Source organism: Neoarius graeffei, chromosome 7 (genome assembly GCF_027579695.1).
Source record: "Neoarius graeffei isolate fNeoGra1 chromosome 7, fNeoGra1.pri, whole genome shotgun sequence".
Taxonomy (NCBI): domain Eukaryota; kingdom Metazoa; phylum Chordata; class Actinopteri; order Siluriformes; family Ariidae; genus Neoarius; species Neoarius graeffei.
Genome location: NC_083575.1, coordinates 85,356,473 through 85,381,186, shown reverse-complemented (window position 1 = coordinate 85,381,186; position 24,714 = coordinate 85,356,473). Strand labels below are relative to the sequence as shown.

At 43.9% G+C, this 24,714-nt stretch overlaps 1 protein-coding gene across 4 annotated transcripts in view; it reads left to right on the top strand.

The window, feature by feature from the left end:
* The first annotated feature begins 828 nt into the window (after positions 1–828).
* The window catches only part of znf827 (zinc finger protein 827), a 360,579-nt gene continuing 336,693 nt past the window's right edge, over positions 829–24,714 (top strand). For all 4 annotated transcript variants that reach the window (XR_009655091.1, XM_060926541.1, XM_060926539.1 and 1 more), the window contains exon 1: positions 829–1,304. Coding sequence is in view for 3 of the 4 variants with exons in the window: in XM_060926541.1 (XP_060782524.1) it covers positions 1,262–1,304 (43 nt within the window). In the remaining variant the exon portion in view is untranslated. The remainder of the gene's footprint in view (positions 1,305–24,714) is intronic.

Genomic DNA, 24,714 nt, shown 5'->3' with positions numbered 1-24,714 from the left:
TTTCTGTGCGGAGTTTGCATGTTCTCCCCGTGTCCGCGTGGGTTTCCTCCGGGTGCTCCGGTTTCCCCCACAGTCCAAAGACATGCAGGTTAGGTTAACTGGTGACTCTAAATTGACCGTAGGTGTGAATGTGAGTGTGAATGGTTGTCTGTGTCTATGTGTCAGCCCTGTGATGACCTGGCGACTTGTCCAGGGTGTACCCCGCCTTTCGCCCGTAGTCAGCTGGGATAGGCTCCAGCTCGCCTGCGACCCTGTAGAAGGATAAAGCGGCTACAGATAATGAAATGATGAGATAAAAGAAAACAACAACAACAAAGAAACCCTGTCTTTCAGGGGCACTATTATATGTAAATGTTGTGCGGTTAAAATAAAAAAAAAAAAAGGGGGGGAATGGATTTATTACATCATTACAAAAAGTAATTCATGATAAGTGTCATAAAAACACAACAGTTCAAGGTTGTTTTAATTGCACTGAATATGAATTTATTTTCTACATCTATTAATGCACAATCACATCTACAAAGCAACTAAACGATTTCCCAGTTTGCAATCAATCAATCAATCAATCAAATGAAAATCTTTTTGCTGTTGTCTTTCATCTCATTTTATTGGAAACTTTTTATAGAGAAAAGAAAGGAAAAACAAGCCCTGTTTTTCGGGGGCGCTGATTAAAGCGTGCCCTCTGGCAGGTTCACGGCCACCTTGTTCCTTTCCCGCGCGCGTCCACGTTCAAAGCGTGAGCGCGCGTTCTCGTGGGTGCGTGCGTGCGCGCTCCCGCTCTGCTGTTGGCTGCCCTTTGATCCCTGCATTAGTGTTAGTTAGGGGCTCGAGACACACAGAGAGAGAGAGAGAGACACACACACAGAGAGAGAGAGAGAGAGCGGCCATAGCTACAACAACAGCACCTCCTCCTGCTCTACCGCTCCCTACACACACACTCTCTCTCTCTCTCTCTCACACACACACTCTCTCTCTCACACACACACACACACACACTCTCTCTCTCTCACACACACACACTCTCTCTCTCTCTCTCTCTCTCACACAGAGCGAGCAAAGCGAAGACGGCCAGGTGCACGCGGCGAGTCCCCCCGCCATCGAGCTCGCGCCCGCGCCACATTTCCATGGCGAAGGACCTTTCCGCTTCACGCGCCTGAACCCGAGAAGAAGAAGAATGTGAAAAGCGAAGAAGAAGAAGAAGAACAGGCAGCAGAAGAAGGTTTGTTTTTATTTTAGGAAGAAGAAGAAGCAGAAGAAGAAAATGCCCAGGAGGAAACAGGAGCAGCCGAAGCGCCTTCCTTCGCGTGAGTCCGCTTGTGTGTGTTTTTCCCTCTCGGTGTGTTTGTGTAAAGAGAAGCTAAAGAGCTGAAAGCGGAAAATAAACCCCAGGCGGAGCGGAGCGGCTCTCTCTCTCTCTCTCTCCCTCTCTCTCTGCCCCTGGTTTAAGGTCTGTACTCGGGCAGCCATGTTGTTCAGCTCGAACGGCTGCCTGCCTTTAAACGGACACTCAGAGGTCCCGGTCTGCCGAAAGGTTGCGGCCGTTACCGTCACACCGGAGAGAGAGAGAGAGAGAGACACAGAGAGAGAGGAAGAGAGAGAGAGAGAGAGACGCGCTTTTCCAACCGTTAACGCACGCGCCGCGCGCGAGGGCGTTTGTGTTTTTATTTAAAACCCTATGCGAGTTGACTTCTTGCGCGCGCGCCACACACACACACAGAGAGAGAGAGAGAGGAGGAGAAGAAGAAAGGGGGGAAGAGGAGAAGAGGTACCCGAGAAATGAAATGGAGCCGCGATTAGAGAGAGAGAGAGAGAGAGAGAGAACCCAAGGGTCAGTCTGATCTGATCAGACGAGGAGCCACACACTCAGGGCTTCCACCAGCTCTCCTCCTCTCTTCTCTCCTCCTCTTCTCCTCCTGCTGCTTGATCTACAGCGCTATCTAACGTTTCTAACATTTCTGCACAACTTTTTATTTTATTTTTTATTTTTTTGCAACTTTTACCCCCCCCTCCCCCCCCCCCCCCAAAAAAAAAAACCCCCACCAGTCCTTTACATTGCATTGCATTGCATTGCATTAGTGCACGCGCTGAAGACATTTCATTATCTCATTTCTTTCCCTCCATCCATCCTGTCCTCATTTCACGACCCTTTGCTCTGCTCAGATCATCCAGGATGTTCAAACTGTCCATTGATGAGCTGAGCTGAAGGGAAAGTAACACGCGCTGGCCGCTAGAGAGCGCATGCAGCTGCCAACCTCTCTTTCATCTCATCTCATCTCATTATCTGTAGCCGCTTTATCCTGTTCTACAGGGTCGCAGGCAAGCTGGAGCCTATCCCGGCTGACTACGGGCGAAAGGCGGGGTACACCCTGGACAAGTCGCCAGGTCATCACAGGGCTGACACATAGACACAGACAACCATTCACACTCACATTCACACCTACGGTCAATTTAGAGTCACCAGTTAACCTAACCTGCATGTCTTTGGACTGTGGGGGAAAACGGAGCACCCGGAGGAAACCCACACGGACACGGGGTTGCAGAACATCCAAACTCCAGACAGAAAGGTCCTCGCCAGCCGCTGGGCTCGAACCCAGGACCTTCTTGCTGTGAGGCAACAGCGCTAACCACTACACCACTGTGCCACCCGTTTTTGTTTTTTATTATTATTATTGTTAGACAGACAGAGAGAGAGGCGCCACTTTGTTCTGCTGTTGCATGCTTTTCTGCTCATCACAGTTGCAAAGATTTGCTAAGCAGGGTTCGGAGGAAAATCCATCCATTATCTGTAGCCGCTTATCCTGTTCTACAGGGTCGCAGGTGGGCCGGAGCCTACACCGTGGACAAGTCGCCAGGTCATTACAGAGACCCATTCACACACCTACGGTGGTGTAGTGGTTAGTGCGGTCGCCTCACAGCAAGAAGGTTCCGGGTTCAAACCCGAGGGCCTTTCTGTGCAGAGTTTGCATGTTCTTGCCGTGTCTGCGTGGGTTTCCCCTACGGTTCAAAGACATGCAGTTAGGTTGACGTTGGGCAGCCTTGGGCTGAGGTGCCTTTGAGCAAGATACCGAACCCCTGACTGGTCTGGTGTGGCTGCCCACTGCTCTGGGTGTGTGTGTGTGTGTGTGTTCACTGCTTCAGATGGGTTAAATGCAGAGCATGAATTTCACTGTGCTTGAAGTGTGCATATGACAAATAAAGGTTTCTTCTTCTTCTTTAGAGCCACCAATTAGCCGAACCTGCATGTCTTTGGACTGTCGGGGAAACCGGAGCACCCGGACGAAACCCAGACACACACGGGGTTGCAGAACATGCAAACTCCAGACAGAAAGGTCCTCGCCAGCCGCTGGGCTCGAACCCAGGACCTTCTTGCTGTGAGGCAACAGTGCTAACCACTATGCCGCCGTCCTCAGAAAATCACTTTAAAAAAAAAAAAAGTATTCAGCAGGTTAGTGGTTAGCGCTGTTGTCTCACAGCAAGAAGGTCCTGGGTTCGAGCCCAGCAGCCGTCGAGGGCCTTTCTGTCTGGAGTTTGCATGTTCTGCAACCCCGTGTCTGTCTGGGTTTCGTCCGGGTGCTCCGGTTTCCCCGACAGTCCAAAGACATGCAGGTTGTTAATAATAATTTCAATTTATATAGCGCCTTTCTCAAAACCCAAGGTCGCTTTATAATTATAGGGAATAAATAAATAAAGTCAAAAAGTATCGAAGCCAGGATGTCATTCTAATGGTGTAGCAGCCCCAGTCCCAGGAAAAGGCGCACGAAAACAAGTCCCACACCGCCATCATTTGGAACACCACGCCATGGATCCACAAAGCGAGCACAAAAGCACCGCCACGCACAGCGCCGGTACGCCCCAAACCGCCTGTACAGCTGCCACGACGTCGCTCGGAACACCACGCCAAGCACTAAAGCACTGCTGGACAACCACGATGTTAAAATGAGCAACGAGCTCACTGCAGTCCATAGCGAGGAGCACAAGCATCACCCACGGCGAACCAAGGCCTGGAGGGAACCAACGCCCTAAACTGGGTCCGGAGCTACAGCACAACCGGCGGACAAAACACTCAAACATCAAACTACACACACACACAAAAAAATCTCCGGTGAGAAGCGGCAGCCAGAATGCGCACGACGTACAACCGGAAGCGGAAATTTTTTTTTAAATTAGGCTAAATAGTGGCTCTAAATTGACTGACTGTAGTTGTGAATGTGAGTATGAATGGTTGTCTCGATGTATCAGCCCTGCGATGACTGACTTGGCGACTTGTCCAGGGTGGACCCCGCCTCTCATCCATAGTCTGCTGGGAGAGGATCGAGCTTGCCCGCGACCCTGTAGAACAGGATAAGCGGCTACAGATAACGGACGGATGGAAGTAGTCGGCAGTTCTGGAATTCACAGCAGCGGCAGCTGATAGCCCGTTTGCACCTGCGTCACGAATCTCCCACGATGCTCTCCGATCTTTGACCGAAGAGAGTACATTGGCGAGCTGTAATTTTCCGCAAATATATGACACATTGAATAACAGTGATAAAGTACGGCGGTAAGATAAGAGCGTTCGGGTGGATCCGTATAGCAACCTCGTAGAGTATGAAGATGATGTACGGATGTGGCCGAGTGTGAATTACACAGACATCATGAATTACCTGCCCTGTGTCTGAAATCACTCACTCGTTCACTACTCACTATAGAGGGAATTACTGTATAGAGGACTATACAGTGAGCTCATTGGTAAAATGAGGGGGGTTAAAAAAACCCTGCTTTTGGACACTACTCCGTCGTGCTGGTATTTACGTCATTACTGTCGCACAATTAAAACGTGCCGATCAGTCGGCTGGTGGGTTTTCAAGATAATAAATACATACGTGTGTTTGTGATAAATCCAGATTATACTGAACGCATTTCCTACATTAATCAATACAAAGTCCCTGCGTCTTTCACTTCTTTTAAATCAAGGCTGAATTATTTTTCTTCTTTGCTGCTGCTACTTATCAAATCAGATTTGAGACTTGTAATTTGATTTCTTTCAGCGCGACCGCAATGCATGATGGGATATATTGCTTTGGTTAGTGACGATCGTTGTACGCTACTAGTCGCGATGCATTGTGGGATACTTTGAGTGCACTATGTAGGGTGTAAATAATCCTCACTAAGGTTTTGGGCAGCACTACAAAATGGCGTCCTCGCTATATAGCGAGTAGGGAGCGATTTCGGACATGGGCGTCGTCAAAAGACATGTGCGCGCGGCCTCTTTCGAATGCTGATGTGATCAAGCCGGAAGTTTTGTTTGTTTTGATAGCAATCAGGAAAGTTCGAAAAAAGTAGGCAGTAATCGTCATTTGAACTCGTTTTTGTGCAATACTTCGTTTGGAAAACAGTTTTCCAAATGGCAGCGCTGACACTTGTTCACGTTTCGAAGTCTCGTACAAGTCTGGTGAAGATCGCGCGGATAAGTGACGCCTGCTGTGGACCAAACGGACTAAATTCAACACGGCTAAAAACCGAATAGGCCGATAAGTATGATATTTAATTGCCAATACGAGTCACGATATAAGGTTACTAAAACCGAAAACGTCATTGAATAAGACGTTAATTAAGAAATAAAGCAAGTTTAAAAACGACCCCTTTAACCGAAGCTCTTGATTTGTATCTGCGTTATTTTATGCATCAAGGGACTGACTGACTGATTGATTAGAGAACTGACACTAATCTTTTGTTGTTGTTTTTCTCCCCAAGTTCCTCCCAAACTTGTTTCTTCTCCTTCCTCAGTGCACGTAGTCTCTGCATGATCGAGCCTCACAAAGCTTTGTTTGTCATCGTCTCAAAAAATTCACTCTTCTAACCTGGGTACACCTTCTTACTCGTACATGATGACCTGTGGTTTCTTTCCAGCATCACGTAGCACCAAGACACTAAAATCCTAAGACGTGAAACATCGATGAAGTTTCAGTTTCCGCTATCTGACTAACAGGGGACGGGCTCTTGAACCGAGTCGGTTCAGGATTCTTAGAACCTTGGTGCAAAGTGAACCACCAGTTTTGAGCGGAACCAGTGTGATCAAGGACGCGTCATGAACGGAGGGCGTTCCACAATTTACACCGTTTACAAAATACGGGTTCACGGAAAATAAAAAATATATAAAATGTATAAAAAATACAGAGCGCGGAACTTTTATTCACGGATATGTGATTTTTAAGATATTTTAATTATGATCTTGGGCAGTCCAGACATTTAATCGCTTTCGACGACGACTTAAGTTTTATCCGTGACGCATCATCCGTATAAAATCGGGAATCGATCTGTGATATACTGAAACATCCGTGACCAATCCGTGAATTATTAGCATCCGGATTAAAATCCGTAACCGCTCTGTATTTTGCATCTTTTTAAAATAAATTATTTATTATTATTATTATTATTATTATTATTATAACTTACCTGCTACCCAATCCCTACTTTCTACACCAGTCTTTGGGTGAAATACGCAAACTTCACCCCTTTTGGCAAAAATGGCATTCCAGACTTGCGTTCTCTGTATATTAGTCGAAAGACTCGTCTGCCGATTAGTGAGTATTGGCTCGACTTTATCTGGCGCTTCTACCTCCGTCACGTAGCTACGGTCAGCAGATAACGTCACCGTGGAGACGATCTTTGTGACGTCCGTATCACTCAGTGCGTTTACATGCACATCCAAATCGAGCTACTGTCGGTAATCGAGCTAAGGGTCCCAGCAGGGGTGCCAGAGAAATCCAATCCTACATGCACACAAGGAAATTGAGCTATTGTGTGAGGCACATTGTGCACCCGAGCCACAGGTGGCGCTACACGCCCCATCGTGTTGGTACACTTCCGGTTGTCATCATGAAGAAGAGCTATTCAAGAGTATAAACAAAGTTATCAGTTCCGTGTTCACAAAGTTATCTGTTCCGTGTTCTCTTCTGCTGCTCGCTACTACTACTGTTGTCATGCCGACCGAGGCTGTCATGTTTCCCGCTTGTGGTCTCGTCACTTCCGGAAGGGGCAGTGCTGAAGTAAGTAGCTCGACTACGTAGCTCGATAGGGTTTACATGCACTAAGTAGCTCGGCTACAATCGCATAATCTAGGTCGCGTAGCTCGATTACGAGAAATCCAGTTCGGTTCGATTTCAGCCGAGCTAAGGTGTTTCCATGGCATTTAGAACTTCGATTTCAGTCAAGCTACGGCAGAAATTCGATTTTCTCTATGTGCATGTAAACACACTGATTGTTCCGTAAAATTAACCATCCGTGATCCATCATCCGCATGAAACCCGTAATATACTGAAACATCCGTGACCAATCTGTTAATTATTAGCATCCGTATTAAAATCCGTACCCGCTCCGTGTTTTTGTATCCTTTATTATATTTCCGTAGTCCGTGACTTATCCGTATTTTCTCAAGCACCCACGATTACCTGCGAGCTTTTGTTTTGTTGTTGCAGATGCTTGTTTTCAGTCCATTTTTTTTCCCTGAAGACGTCCTTAACCTTTTCCGTTCACTTCCTGTCCAAATTAATGACACGCCCGCTGATGTCATCACAGTTCGTCCTGGACAAACCCAGCTATATTTCGGTTCTAAGTGGGAACCGAGTTTTCAGGTTCGGAGTTTATTTATTTTTAGTCGAAATGCTCCGAACGGTTCAAAATTTGTGCACCGGCCCCATGCCCTGCTGGTGGAAAAGGCGTAAGTGATTTTAATTTTCTCGAACAGAAGCTCCAGACTTCTGGCTTTGAGGTGAAAATCACAGGTTTATTTATATTCATGCGCTCGTTCGAAACACGTTATCGTTTCTATAGCAACAGCAAACTTCACTTGTATACCGGACGCTAAAAATGATCTAACGAAGAAACAGTGTCATTATTTAGCAAAGACAGTCATCTCCTCGCTGATATCCTGTTGCTGTGAGGATTGGGGAAGGAGTCTCCAGTGTCAGCGCGGTCTTCAGGACACCGGAGCGGACGTGCCGTTTGTCCGTAACATGACAAGCTGCTTTTTTTTTGGTCTTATCTTCAAGAGAGAGGAGAACGAGAAAAAAACGCCTGGCGAGAGGATGACTGTTTATAGCTGCTGCTGCTGCAGCGGACGTGAGAACAGGAACGAACTTGTTTCATGGACAGCGTTAAACGTAACTCTAAACAGATAAAAAGTACAACGTGTCGTTCTTTCAAAGCACAACAGTCGATTGTTTGTTTTTTATTCTGTTCTCGTACAAATAACATGATAAAAGGTACCGTGGGTAATGATTTTCATTTATTTACTCGTACAAATAATGTGGAATTATGCAAATTATTCAGAAGTTATAAAAGTAATAATTTTAGATTAAATAAAATAATGAATAAAAATTATTTTAAAATAATAATAAATTAAAATTTAAGATGAAATAAAATGATAAATACAACATTTTTAAATGTAACAAAATAAAAAATAATTAATTTTAAAATAATGATAATAAAAAATAATAATGCAAGGTGAAATAAAATAATTTTAAAAAATCATTAATAAATACTAATAAAAATTCAGATGAAATAAAATAATTAAAAAAAATTTATAAAATAATTTAAGATGAGAAAGTCCCCTGGGGCGGAACCTGCATTCCAGTCTGGAATGGTTTGTTTGTATTTGGGTTGCCCTCATGTCAATCATTTTATAGCCACGCCCACAACATTCCTTCCTTCACATCCTTATAAATCATCGTTTTTGCATGTTTATATGTCTTGGCTTTGTCTGTCTGAGCGAGCTTGAAAGTAATGGCAGTCCTTGCTAATTAATGCCGACTCGAGTCAAAATTGTGGGGGCGGAGCTTCGTGTACATGCTCGGAGGGGGGGGCGGGCTTAATCAGTCACGTTTTCGTTTCCGGGCCGTATCTTTTTAAAAGTACTGAAGATATCTTGATGAAACTTTGTATGCATATCAAGCAACATGTGAACTGGTGGCCTTTTGCTATTTTGGATTTTTGAAAGAAAGTATTTTTCAAATTTTTACATTAAAAAACAGATTTTGACTTGGTTTCTAAGAGCAATGTTGGTTTCCGGAGCATATATCCAAAACTGTTCATGATACGGGTTTGAAACTCGGTATACGCATTAACAAGGTGATTTTAGATGTGCCTTTTCATACTAAGAAATTTGAGAAATGTTTAATTTTTCATGTTTCCATGGAAACAATTTCAGACTTGGGTTAGTCTCTCAGGTTAGTCTTGGGGGTCGGTTTTGTTTCCGGAGCAGAACTTGAAAACTATGAGTGGTACGGTCCTGAAAGTTGGTATATGTGTTGGTTAAGTAATGTATATGTGGCTTTTTGATACTAAGAAATGGGAGAAATTTTAATTTTTTAGCTCAGCTGGACTAAAAGAGGTAGTGAGGGTCAGTGTGAAGAGGTGTACGGTTGGGTTCCTGCAGCAGAACTTGAAAAATGTGACACATAATATCTTGAAACTTGGTATATAGTTGGGATATCGGGGCGTCGGGGGATATAGACGACTCTGCCTTCTTGTTTTTCTACTTTTAGATGTGCGAAAGATAAAGTTGTTGAGAAATCCCCGTTTGCAGAGTTGACTACCCGGTCTTGAATACTTTGCGTTTGGGTGGGCCATGATGGGTCCTGAGGGCGGAGCTTTTCTTTGTGAACATGAGCTCGAGGCGTCATTCAGCTGCCGAACCCGTTTAACCGTTAGGCGGCGGGGGCTTTAAAAATGCGCCTTTAATCAAGAGAAATTGTCATCGTTGATGATTTGTCTGTAACTTCTATAACTGCAGGTGGATTATAAAGGACCTCAGCGTTTTTTGCATTTATTTGAAATGTAAATGTGCTTAAGAGCTGCACAAGTGAGAAGTTATTGGAAATGGGGGGGGAACCCCAACCAAACCCTGATCTCTCGTCATTTGTTATCTCTTTTCTCCCCCCCCCATCACTTCTGTGTCGAGACAGTAGTAACGCTTTGTTCAAGTGTATCTCAAAAAAAGTTGTGAAGTCAAGAGCACCACTGATGTGAGTGACAAGCTGTCAGAAAGCATTAACGTCCTCGTCCGACTGACCGACCTGACACCAGCTATAGGGAGCGAACGGCAAAAATCAGGACTTGCTGTGTGTGTGTGTGTGTGTGTGTGTGTGAGTGAGAGAGCGAACGTGTGTGTGTGTGTGTGTGTGTAAAGCGAAAGAAATCTTTTCTACAGCTACAAAGGTAACTGTTAGAAAAGTGTTATCCACACAGACCGGCCACTTTAATAGGAACCTGTTCTTGATTCTAAGGGCCTCTGCATGCTCTTGCGACAAGGCTTTCGCAGATCGCTTTTCGCAGACAGTTGTAATTTATCGTTGAGCGGGGAGTAATAGGCGTGCGCGATGTTATTCACCGCCACAACGCAAGGGGGCGCGAAGTCGCGAAATCGCTAGGAGTAGTTGGTGGGTGTGGTTAGTGGAGTGTTTATCCTCCGGTTACTTATAATGACTAGAACTGGAGTCGTATAGATGTACGTACTTCCTCACTTCCTCGATCAACCGCTCTTCGTGCTGCTCCATCTTCGCTTGTGTTTTTAAAAATGGCGGTCGTGAAAACAAACCAAACCGGGAAAGTAGGGAAGCGGAAGTGCGTGTACAGTGGATGTAGAGTGGACCAATCAGAGCCCTCTTGTCTGCGACGCTGTCTGAGAGGCTTCTGCGGTGGTCACGATTTTTGGGAGGTGGGGGGGCTACGCAGACGCCATCTGCGAGGACTGCGTTGTCAGCATAAATTGGCCTTAAGATGTGCTCTTCTGTTTTCTGTTGCGTGCTGAGATGCTTTTCTGCTCACCACGGTTGTAAAGAGTTGCTCTGAGTTACTATATCCTTCCTGGCAGCTCGAACCAACCCGTCCATTTTCCTCCGAGGTCTCCGATCAACAAAGGGTTTGTTTTTTCCACCCACAGAACTGTCGCTCACTGACTCAACTCAGTGTTTTTTGTTTGTTTTTTTCCCCCCGCACCATTCTGTTGCGCGCATGAAAACCCCAGGAGACGAGGAGCAGTTTCGGAAAGACTCAAACCAGCAGTCCGTCTGGCTCAAACCAACACCCGTGCCCCAGTGAAAGGGAGTCGCGCTTCACTGTGAGATCACGATTTTTCCCGTTCTGATGTGTGAACATTAAGTGAAGCTCTCGGTTTGATTCGTATCTGTACCGGCTGATTAGGGAACGGCATCAAACAGCAGGTGGATGTAATGATGGGTGTTTCTAATAAAGTGGCCGGTGAGCGTATACGTAAAGTCGTGGAGTTTGAGAAAGCAGCGCCGTGTTTGGATTTTTTTTTTTTCTTTTTCTACCTGGAAATTTTGTTTAAAAAAAAAAAAAAAAAGGATTCTCTTTGTACAACCCCAATTCCAAAAAAGTTGGGATGCTGTGTAAACTATAAATAAAAACAGAATTCAATAATTTGCAAATCATGGAAACTCTATATTTCATTGAAAATAGTACAAAGACAACATATAAAATGTTGAAACTGAATTTTTTTTTTGTTGTTGAAAAATATATGCTCGTTTTGAATTTGATGTCAGCAACACATTTCAAAAAAGTTGGGACAGGGGCATGTTTACCGCTGTGTTGCATCACCTCTCATTTTAACAACACTGTAAGCATTTGGGAACTGAGGAGACCAATTGCTGTAGTTTTGAAAGAGAAATGTTGTCCCATTCTTGCCTGACACAAAATTTCTGTTGCTCAACAGTTCAGGGTCTCCTTTGACATATTTTGTGCTTCATAAGGCCAAGAAAAAATAATTGTTTGTTTCCTATTACATCTTGAAAAAAAATAGGGTAGGTAGGTCTTATTTTATTTTTTTTTTATCACACAAAATACCGGGTAGGTAGTTTTTTTTTTTTTTTTTTTTTTAAATAAATTTTAGGTGTGGCATTATTTGTCACCTTTGTTGCCTCTACTTTTGCGTCCTCGTGTACTTTTAGTATTTTTGTTTTGATAGCTAACATTTTTTGAAACTCCGGCTTCCATTTACATTCAAATGTCAGTGCCCGCAAGCCAAAATTACTGAGCAGGCTTTCCAACGTGACTTCCATCGTGATATCGATACCGCCGTTAGCCTGGGCGCTGTGTGTATACTGTTTGCATGACTCGTCCAGCGGAGGATGATAATGTTCGTAGAGTTCTTTTACAGTTGAAAACTTATAAAATGAACTTAATGTCTTACAATCTTCCGTGTGGTCGCAACCGATCACGGTAATCGAGAACACTTCGTTGGCCGCCATGATGCCTAGCGTTGTGTACAACACAAGCCGGAGTTTCCCGGAAAGAGGTCATGACGTCAGATTGAGGCCGTGAGAAATCAATGAGTGTTTCTTGTCCGATATATGCGTTTTAGAATTAGTCACTTGTCAGATCGACAATATTATGCAAATCGTAATGCAGATATTTTTTTTTTTCAAAATTTGTTGTTGGTCGGCGAAAATACATTTTTTTTTTAAACATCTAACAAAAAAGTCTAGGGTCGGGGCATTTTTTAAACGGTCGGTCGGGTAACCGGAAACAAACAATTATTTTTTCTTGGCCTAATTCACCAAATATTTTAAATGGGAGACAGGTCTGGACTGCAGGCAGGCCAGTTTAGCACCTGGACTCTTTTACCACAGAGCCATGTAGTTTTAATATGTGCAGAAAGCGGTTTGGCATTGTCTCGCTGAAAGAAGGAAGGCCTTCCCTGGAAAAGATTTTGTCTGGATGGCAGCATGTTGCTCTGAAACGTGTATATATCATTCAGAATGATGCCTTCCCAGATGTACAAGCTACACACGTCATGTGCACTAATGCACCCTCATACCATCACAGATGCTGGCTTTTGAACTGTGCACTGATAACAAGCTGGATGGTCCCTCTCCTCTTTAGCCTGGAGGACATGGTGTCCATGATTTCTAAAAAGAATTTCTAATTTTGATTCGTCAGACCTCGGGACAAATTTCTACTTTGCTTCAGTCCATCGTAAAAGAGCTCGGGCCCAGAGAAGGTGGTGGTGTTTCTAGATATTATTTATATCTGGTTTTAACTTGCATTTGTGGATGCAGTAATGAACTGTTTTCACAGACGATGGTTTTCTGAAGTGTTCCTGAGCCCATACAGTGATTTCCACTACAGACACGTGTCTGCTTTTAATGCAGTGTCTCCTGAGGGCCTGAAGATCACAGGCATCCAATGTCAGTTTTCAGCCTTGTCTCTTGCATACAGAGATTTCTCCAGATTCTCTGAATCTTTTAATGATCTTATGGACCATAAGATGCAGTTTTACATTGAGGAACATTATTCTTAAATTGTTGCACTGTTTGCCCACGCAGTCTTTCACAGAGCGGTGAACCCCTCGCCATCTTTACTTCTGAGAGACTCTGCCTCTCTGGGATGCTCTTTTTATACCCAATCATGTTACTGACCTGTTGCCAGTTGACCTAATTACGGTAGGTTTTTTTTTTTAGCATTACACAACTTTTTCAGTCTTTTATTGCCCCGTCCCAACTTTTCTGAAACGTGTTGCTGACGTCAAATTCAAAATGAGCATATATTTTCCAAAAAAATAATAATAATTTCTCAGTTTCAACATTTGATATGTTGTCTTTGTACTATTTTTAATTACATATAGAGTTTCCATGATTTGCAAATCTTCACTTTTTTTTTTAAATGTTTTACAGTGTCCCAACATTATTGGAATTGGGGTTGTATGAATGAGTTTTATTCAGAAATGGTTTGTTTGAAAATCCAGTTTGTTGCTCTCGGGTTCGTGTAAACGTTACTCTTGAATAGGATCCTCAGTCAAACGGGGTCATGAAATCGTATGATGTAATGACGACGAGTTACTGCGATTTCATACGCGGATCACGCTGTTCCTCATTTATTACACACACACACGAGTTTAAAGGAAATAAAAATTGCAAAACTCGTGGTGATTTGATCCAAGTTGAGGACAAGTAAGACTAGGCAGCGAGTTAGGATGAAGTCATGGTGCACTATAAAACAAGGAAGGTTTGGCGAGTCTGTGATTTGGTCAAGCGCTGCAGTGGCCGAGCTGCATTATTGGAAGGTTTAGCACTCGCTATTGAAGTTGTTGTAATGATCTCTGGGCTCGTTTGGTTTTCGTGTTTTGTGTTCTCTCCTCCCACCCGCTCACCTGTTTTGTTATGACCCGGCTCGAGACCGTAAGATTGTACGTCTCACCTTTTATGAAGCGAATGATTTGGAAGTGAGTCAGCGGCGCCATGAAGATCAGATTGTGTTTTTTTTTTTTGTAGTAAATCTGGTGAGATTTATTTATTTATTTATTTATTTATTTAAAAAAATAGGTCCCCTATGGGTCCATGTGGCTCCTGCTTACAGGGGTTTTTCTAGAAAAATTTAGTATGAGGGGGCTCACCATGGCGAGGGAGTGAAGCGACCGGGGGGGATGGTGCGGGGGGGTTCCCCCCCCGCCGTGCGAAGCCTTTGAAAAATTGAGGCTATCTGAAAGGGAAATTATAAAAAAATTGTTTGTCAACATTGAAAAAGAAAGAAGTAATCTTCTTTTGCCCCGGACAGTCTTTAGGGGTGTTCAATCCAGAATCCAGGGACACATGTCGGCCCGGGGGCATTTTGAGTTATTGACAGATTCAGAAAGTACAGTTTCTAAGCTTTCCAATGATGCCTTCCATGTGGAGATCTGACAATATTTGAAGAATGTGTGGCCTTTTGAAAGTGTATACTTCTTAAAACAGAAAAGGGAGAAAATCGCCCTCAAAGTTTTCCATCTCAGCTACTCCGGGTGTAGGGCGGGCACATAATGCTGCTCATTTGCATGACATTAAGGAAAGCCCTACCCCCTACTAGCTAGCACGATACTACTTTCATGTAAACAAAGATCACCACGTCAATTTTCCTTCCATGCAAAGTATGCCCAACACAATTATGAAGTACAAAAATAAGTCCTAAAGTATACTTTAACGTTTTGTGGTTGAAAAATTACTCACACCGTAAGAAAGAAAGATAGCATGATGATGACACAACTAACACAACACTAGTTTCATGTAAAGCCTCGGTCACAACCGGCCGTACTGTGCTCCTATGGCCGGTCTACATGCAAAAAACGCAAGAAACGCACGGAGGGCGTGTGAAACGCACGAGAATGCGCGTGTGATGTGCTGATTTTCGAGCCGCAGACCGGCCGCAGAGGTTCTTTGTCATGTCAAACAAACTCTACGGGTGCTTACGTTTTTTTCAGGTTGCAAGACAAACTTACGGCCAACGCGCGTCTTTCTCCGTGAACAAAAAAAAAAAAACCGCAGCGATTTGGGAAACGCCAAAAATCACACGGCCAAAAAATCGTACGTCCGGTTGTGACCTAGGCTTAACCAAACCACAACACTCTCTGTTACATGCAAAAATAACCACACAGCCTTAGATTAAGAAACCTACCCCATCAGAAAGAGAAACGGCGCCTTGCACACACCAATGCCTCCGATGGAATGTAATCCTAGCTTCCTTTTGGTTGCGTTTTTTTGTTGTTGCTAGAAATGGTTATCTCCGATGTAAATACCGTGTGTCTGTTTGCTTCGTGGTGTTTCAGTTCCTCTGCGCTCTGTTTAGCTTGCTCATTCCATAGTGAAATCACACGCCTGTATGCAGCTATGTAGCCACGAGCTCAGCTCGTATCATACAGCTGATTCGCAAAAACAAAAGACTTAAATCATCATGTGAATGGCCCATATGGTAATTTACCCACACCCCCCAGCAGGCTACAGTCCTGACAAAAACGAGACAATTTGCAACAAAAAATGTATGCTTTTCCAACAAAACAATCTATTATCTGAAATACTGATTGCATTCTTCAAGATCTCAACTTGCACATGATGGAAAAAAACAAAAATCACAAATTTCGAAAAAAAATGCTTCTTTTGCGATTATCTCAGATTCGTTTTGGCCGACATGTGTCCCTGGATTCGGTGAGGCGTCACATATTTGCATCGATGCTGCACCGATGTATTTTGTTGCGATATATCTTACACCGGTGTAAATTTTGTGGAGCGTTCACACGTCACAAACCTGCTTACTAGAGAGAAGCGTGTTCGCACCGGTGCAGCCCCACTTGCGTTCACACGGCAGTTTTTGCGACCGTGCTATATGATAGTAATAATGCGGAAATGAAATATGCGCGTGCGTGAAAATGTACTTCCTTTTCCTGGTTGTCATGGCATCACCAAGCGCCGGGAAAACAACGTGGATGAAGACACCAGTGTTGCCAGAGACTGCTGACATTTTCCAGCCCAAAATAGGTTCACATTCGCCAAAATGCACTTAAAACCACCCAATCTGGCAACACTGGAAGACACGCAGTTCTGTTGTTGATATTCGCCATTTTGGAAGCGCAAAATACCAGGATGCAAATTACGCAATGCCCGTATGTAATCAACTCTCCTCACGCGTAGCGAGTCTACCCCTGTAGCGTTCAGACGGCCCATTTTATATCGGTGCTGCCCCGCAAACTAGCATTTACTCCGGAGGAAATTTCTTAAACCACCTCCCGAGCAGGGTTAGATTTGCACCGGTTTAAGCAGCTTTCAGGGGCGACACCGGTATAACTTTGTACCGTGTGAACGCTCTACCGGGGCAGCCCCGGTGCTACACCGGAGTAACAGTTGCCATGTGAACACCCCTTTTGGCTTTCTTCCGTTTCGTGCCGCGGGACGACATCTTTAAATGCCCAAGTGTCAACAAAAACAACTCGCGAACTACTTCTGTCAAAAGCTCCCGCGCCGGTGGGTGAAAGGTCATGCAGTCTCGAGAAATCTCGCTCTACAAGTCAGCTGACCTTGTACGTAACCCATGTCAAATCTCGCGAGAGCAGCCGTGACAACTAAACAACATGGCGCCTCAGTCTGGAAAACGCCAATTCGGATTGTTTTTGCACCGTCTGGCGGTGTATCTACTATGATTGGAATATTTTTGGAGTAATTCTAACGTATTTGATGATCAGACACATTGTCACGTGGTGTTGCTGGGATGTTTTCACGGAGAAAAGATCGTTTTGAGAAAGTGCATGTTGTGCAGTAGCATATAAGTGAGACTTGGGGTTCAATCGGCATTTCGGTAAGAGGGCGCAGCACCCCTGTTCCCCGGTTTAGACGAAAACCTGTGCTTATAAATAAAATAGTTTTCTGATCCCATGTCCGTACAGTAAATATCGCATTATATACATGTTGTCAGTGATACTCGCCGCATCTCTTGTAAGCATCACCAGGCTGTGAGCAGCATCAGGGCTTGGAGTATTTTTTGTTTCCTGTGTTTTGTTTAAAATCCAGCGCTGTGACCTTGATTTATTTTCAAACTAGTAAGAAAGAAAGCACTTGTTCATGAATTGTCTTAGAAGCATTATTTAGTACTAACGAGCACGTTTTGTTTCACAAGCGTAGCGTAAAAAAAAAAGAAAGCAGAAGTTGGATATCGGCTTTTCAATATATCCGCCAACAAGCTCAAAAAAACCCCTGACCAACCCTTTCATTTGACCTTTCGGAAGGACCAAACAAAAGCTGTGATGATAAAAGGTCAATTTTCGTAAAGGAGAACCGGAGTCATTTTTAAACTCGATTTATTTCTTAATTAACGTGTTATTCAGTGACGTTTTCGGTTTTAGTAACCTTATATCGTGACTCGTATTGGCAATTAGATATTCTACTTATCGGCCTATTTGGTTTTTAGCCGTGTTGAATTTAGTCCGTTTGGTCCACGGCAGGCGTCGCTTATCCGCGCGATCTTCACGAGACTTGTGCGAGACTTCGAAACGTGAACAAGTGTCAGTGCCGCCGTTTTGAAAACTGTTTTCCAAACGAAGTATTGCACAAAAACGAGTTTAAATGACGATTACTGCCTACTTTTTTCAAGCGTTCCTGATCGCTATCAAAACAAACTAAACTTCCGGCTTGATCACGCCAGCGTTTGAAAGAGGGCGCGCGGACGTGTTTTGACGATGTTGGGAGACGTCGGTCGCTTTGATTTGCGCTGTACGTTTTACTTCCGTACTACGATGTCTCGCACAGGTCGCGACGAATCTCGTTTACGGCCGTCGCTTTGACATGCGGACTGATGTATTACAGAGCATATTTCAAACACTCATAACTTGCTATAGCAGCGACAAAATAGCGATCAAAAATGCGTTCCGATATTTAATAAAATGAGAAATAGAATTTTGATGATGAAAAATTTGCCTTCAGTTCTCCTTTAAAATAAACACCACTTACTTGATATCGAATCCGTAGCCTTGGCGAACCATGAGGTGAATTTTGTTTATCTTTCTATCTGCTGATTATCTTCCGATACGACGAAGTTATAACGAGGTTTCTCTTATTTCCTTTCTGGTTCTGATCGGTTCCGAAGTTTATCAAGAAGTAGAACGGGTAATCGAACTCGATCAGGATAAGCGCTGATTGGTTACGAAGTTTCGCTATTCTTACAACACGGTGACATGGTGGCTCCGCCTCTCGTTCTTGTGTACCTTTGATAACGCAAGATCAACTGTTCATATCGCGAGATCACGATTCGCCGTTCTGCTGATTGTAATGCTTATGCATATGCGCGTACGCAGTGCACTATTGTTCCACTTATTCTTAGAACACGATGACATAGTGGCTATTGCCTCGCTTCGCTTCGACGAGGCAGTAGCCACGAAAATTTGTTTTGACTATGAAAACACGTACGCAGCGCCTTAACTAAAAGATTTATGAACGAGTTACAATTTTGGTTGTACGTCTTCCGGGTCTAAACTCTCAGAATTAGAAATCGTGCATTATTAAGGAGCACGGATGCAACTTGCACCACATGTACCTTCTCAGAAAAAAGATTTTCTCGGCCTATATTTATGCGTTTTTATTTATTTTTTTGTCCTGTTGCTTTTTGAGCAATTGTATGGAAGAGGCTTGTATCCCCCCCTGGTCTGATGACGCAGCGTGATTTAACGACGACTCCAAGAACAGGACAGGACGTTTATTTCCGAGCCTGGATGACAGAACATCTTGCCTTGCCTTGCCAGAACACGACCCGTCCATGATAACATCACCGCGTAGAGATGGCTGGAGAGGACTGGCTGTTGGAGCACCTTATTAAAACATCAGGAACTGTCCTGCCCGGAGACGTTAAGCTCCGATATTTGGCGTCCATTCAGGAAATTTCAGCACAGGAGCGTTAGCGTTTTCCGTCATTGTTTGCTCGAAGCCTGACAACCGTAACGCCACTGCTTCTTTCACCGATTCGGACTTCCCAGAATGCTCCAGGAGGCCACGGCGTCAGCGGGAGTCATTAGGAAACTCCAGAGAGCCGCGAGGCAGGAGGACAGGAACACGCCGTATTTCTTCACTCCAGCCAACAATCCGACTTTTTTAACAAATAATCCCAGCTTCCTCTCAAATGTCTTCCAGCGCAAATGACTCGTCGATAACCTCGCAGTCGGAAACCGTGGAGTTTTATTTACTCGGAGGAGGAAAGGATAAGAAAAGGCTACGAGAAGCGAGTATTCAGAGCATCTCAAACAATTTTCCTATTTATTTGTCCAATTTGAAATCATATTTCATCTCCTAGAGCTGAACAGTGACCGTATCGTGATGCAACATCTGTATTGGGATTAATATGATCACACACAACACACTTTTCTGATGAATTGTTCCTTTTAATAATAATGATCTGTTTACTCTCAGTCTGCGCAGCTGAGTTTAGACTGGGTTTAAAAAAAAAGTTAAAATGTTTTATAAATAAATTATGCAAAAATGTTTGGTCGAATTTTTATCTCGACGTCGAATGAAAAATTAACTTTTAAAGGAGAACCGAAGTCCTTTTTAAACTCGCTTTGTTTCTCAATTAACATGTTATTCAATGACGTTTTCGGTTTTAGTAACCTTATATCGTGACTCGTATTGGCAATTAAATATTCTACTTATCGGCCTATTCGGTTTTTAGCCGTGTTGAATTTAGTCCGTTTGGTCCACGGCAGGCGTCGCTTATCCGCGCGATCTTCACGAGACCTGTGCGAGACTTCGAAACGTGAAGAAGTGTCAGCCAGGTGTCAGTGCCGCCATTTTGAAAACTGTTTTCCAAACGAAGTATTGCACAAAAAAACGACTTCAAATGACGATTACTGCCTACTTTTTTCAAACTTTCCTGATCGCTATGAAAACAAACAAAACTTCCGGCTTGATCACGTCAGCGTTTGAAAAAGGCCGCACACACGTCTTTTGACAACGTTGGCAGACGTCGGTCGCTTTGATTTGCGCTGTACGTTTTACTTCCGTCCTACGATGTCTCGTACAGGTCGCAACGAATCTCGTTTACGCCCGTTGCTTTGACATACAGACTGATATATTACAGAGCATATTTCAAACACTCATAACTTGCTCTAGCAGCGACAAAATAGCGATCAAAACTGCGTTCTGATATTTAATAAAATGGGAGAAATAGAATTTTGATGATTTAAAAAAAAAAAACTTGCCTTCAGTTCTCATTTAAAATGATGGAAAGTATCACGATATTCTATTTTGGTCATATCGCCCCATCCCTGATTGACGTTAAATAAATTTGTTCTTGTTTTACGCAGGTTTGAGGAACAGGGCGTAAACCATGAGGCGTGTCATGACGTGTATCGTGAAAATAGCGTAATTATCGTGATGCGATGTTTTTGACTGTATCACTCATCCCAGTGCCAGCACCGAAATTTGTACCAGATGATCCCAGATACTTTAGAGCTTAAAGGTCATTGTTAAACGGTAGCCCAGGCATCGCATTGATCCGGCTCTCTCGGAATATTTCTCCGTCAGCTCTTGTATTCGACCTCTTCTTCTTCTTCTTCTTCTTCTCCCATCTCCTCCATTTCCGAAGTGGGTTTCATAAAGCGTACCCTCGCTCCTATCTCCGTAAGCGAGCGCGCACACATGTTCGACCGCGTGTCATGTGGAAAGTGTGTAAGAGGGCACCGAGGCCAAGGTGAGGTCACGCCCCCTCTCTTTTCGCGGTTCAATCTAAAACCTTTAGCTCAAGGGCCACGTCGATTCCTGCAGGGACCGAAACTCTTTGGCTTTCCTAAGCTCGGCATGTATTAATGTCGGATAATTCGTTCCCTTTGATGAGGCGGCGAGGTCAAAGTGCGCGCAGCTTCAGAAGCGAACGAAGAGTCTGAAATGTTGAGCGTTTATTAAGATATTTCTGAAAGCTCTGCACCAAGCCACAGAGGTTGAATGAGGTTACTAGGTTTTTTTTTCTCCTTCTCTCTCTCTCTCTCTCTCTCTCTCTCTCTCTCTCTCTCTCTCTCTACTGTTCTTTGTCTCACATGAAGGCCTCCATTTTGTGGAAAACCGCAGCCCGTATCATTCTTACACCGTGACCTTTGCCATCAGCTAAAATGTCTCCCTGTGGGGAGAGCTCTACCCTTCTCCTGCGCCCTTACGAGCTTCGAGGGCATCTGCATTTTGCAAATGGACGAACCGGCAGAGCGTTACAGGGATGCTGGATTATTACCGAACTCAAGGCAGAGTGGAATGAGTGTGTGTGAGTGAGTGAGTAGCTCGGTACCTTACTGTAATGGTGGGTCACTGGCGCTCTTCCACTCCTCTATGATTATAATGACCTTGGCTGGGGTAGGGCTTGAAAACATTGGATTAAGAGGAGAGGAAAATGAGGGGAGGTTTCCATTTCGCTCTTGGCATCCGATTTGTTGGGAATATCTGCCAAGAAACCCCCTCCTCCTCCTCCTCCTCCACCATCACTACCTCCTGCTTTTATCCCGCCATTCCCCCAACCGAACTGATATCTCTCTCTCTCTCTCTCTCTCTCTCTCTCTCTCTCTCTCTGTGTCTGTCTGTCTCTCTCTCTCGCTCAGTTCGGCTCAAGCGAATAATGATACACAGGCTTTCACTTCGAAAAAAAATGAAAGGGCAAATGCGCAAAGGGGCGGCGGACGCTCTCTCGAACAGGCGCTCGCACACAGGAGAGCTTGAGCCGCGTACAGCCAACCAGAACATTTAGATTAATCTGGCGCGCTGGACTGCCTGGCTTTCATCACAGGTATAGTCTTAAAGGCTCCACTCTGACTTGTAATTAAAGAAAGAGGCGAGACGAACGGCAGAGGAGGAAAAACGACTCATCAGGACGCATTAATACCGACTACACACACACGGTTCAAAATATCAGCATAGTGGCACCAGTTATAACAGCTGGGGCTTCGGGGGCCACATTAGGCCCCTGAAAGCTCACGGGTTCTACAACCCCGATTCCAAAAAAGTTGGGACAAAGTACAAATTGTATATAAAAACGGAATGCAATGATGTGGAAGTTTCAAAATTCCATATTTTATTCAGAATGGAACATAGATGACATATCAAATGTTTAAACTGAGAAAATGTATCATTTAAAGAGAGAAATTAGGTGATTTTTACATTTCATGACAACACCACATCTCAAAAAAGTTGGGACAAGGCCATGTTTACCACTGTGAGACATCCCCTTTTCTCTTTACAACAGTCTGTAAACGTCTGGGGACTGAGGAGACAAGTTGCTCAAGTTTAGGGATAGGAATGTTAACCCATTCTTGTCTAATGTAGGATTCTAGTTGCTCAGCTGTCTTAGGTCTTTTTTGTCGTATCTTCCGTTTTATGATGCGCCAAATGTTTTCTATGGGTGAAAGATCTGGACTGCAGGCTGGCCAGTTCAGTACCCGGACCCTTCTTCTACGCAGCCATGATGCTGTAATTGATGCAGTATGTGGTTTGGCATTGTCATGTTGGAAAATGCAAGGTCTTCCCTGAAAGAGACGTCGTCTGGATGGGAGCATATGTTGCTCTAGAACCTGGATATACCTTTCAGCATTGATGGTGTCTTTCCAGATGTGTAAGCTGCCCATGCCACACGCACTAATGCAACCCCATACCATCAGAGATGCAGGCTTCTGAACTGAGCACTGATAACAACTTGGGTCGTCCTTCTCCTCTTTAGTCCGAATGACACGGCGTCCCTGATTTCCATAAAGAACTTCAAATTTTGATTTGTCTGACCACAGAACAGTTTTCCACTTTGCCACAGTCCATTTTAAATGAGCCTTGGCCCAGAGAAGACATCTGCGCTTCTGGATCATGTTTAGATACGGCTTCTTCTTTGAACTATAGAGTTTTAGCTGGCAACGGCGGATGGCACGGTGAATTGTGTTCACAGATAATGTTCTCTGGAAATATTCCTGAGCCCATTTTGTGATTTCCAATACAGAAGCATGCCTGTATGTGATGCAGTGCCGTCTAAGGGCCCGAAGATCACGGGCACCCAGTATGGTTTTCCGGCCTTGACCCTTACGCACAGAGATTCTTCCAGATTCTCTGAATCTTTTGATGATATTATGCACTGTAGATGATGATATGTTCAAACTCTTTGCAATTTTACACTGTCGAACTCCTTTCTGATATTGCTCCACTATTTGTCGGTGCAGAATTAGGGGGATTGGTGATCCTCTTCCCATCTTTACTTCTGAGAGCCGCTGCCACTCCAAGATGCTCTTTTTATATCCAGTCATGTTAATGACCTATTGCCAATTGACCTAATGAGTTGCAATTTGGTCCTCCAGCTGTTCCTTTTTTGTACCTTTAACTTTTCCAGCCTCTTATTGCCCCTGTCCCAACTTTTTTGAGATGTGTTGCTGTCATGAAATTTCAAATGAGCCAATATTTGGCATGAAATTTCAAAATGTCTCACTTTCGACATTTGATATGTTGTCTATGTTCTATTGTGAATACAATATCAGTTTTTGAGATTTGTAAATTATTGCATTCCGTTTTTATTTACAATTTGTACTTTGTCCCAACTTTTTTGGAATCGGGGTTGTACATGCTCGACTTGGAGATGTGTTCTCGTGCATTTCCTGGCACTTGCAGACGCCAGTAACGAAGTACATTTACTTGAGTGCTGTACTTAAGTGCACTTTGAGTATCTGTACTTTACTTGAGTATTATTATTTTTTTTCATTTTGGAAACTTCTGGCTTTAACTTCTCTACATTTGAAAGACAAATATCGTACTTTTCACTCCACTACATTTCTATCAAGGTCCTCGTTATTATGAAGCAGCTTTGAAAGTGGATGTTTTTTTTCTTTTCTTTTCCAAAACATGATTGGTTTTTCCGCAGGTGACACTGAGCCAGCCGATCAGTAATCACTAGGGTCACGTCACGTCCATCGACTGTATAAACTCAAGTTCAGTGATTTTCTCCGCAGCGTTATTTAACACGAGGAGTTGATGGCAGAACGGAAGGAGGCGGTTCTTCTGGAGAATGCACGCACTCATGGCCCATGAACCCATGTTTCAGTTTTCTGAAAGGATTAAAGATTCGTTTCCTTTTATGCTGTGTTCACACTTATACCGGTACGATAGTGGTATAACTGTATCGATACAAAGTATACCGGTACAGTTTAGTGCATCTGTCCACACTAGCGAGAAATGTTTGCGGTTTTCTTTCACGGTAGTTGAAATGTGCGAAATGTTTCCGTGGTTACCGAGTAACTTCCTTCTGAGAATATATGGCGGATGAAACGGCGTGTGTGCGCTTTTTGTTGTCAATGTACAGTCTGTATTTCTGGTGGTCGTTTATTCAGTCGAATTGTATAAAACGCGCGAGGCAGTTGAGAAAGAAACAAAGAAAACGAATCTCCGTTCTTCACTATTTTATTCAGCGAAGACATCGATTGAG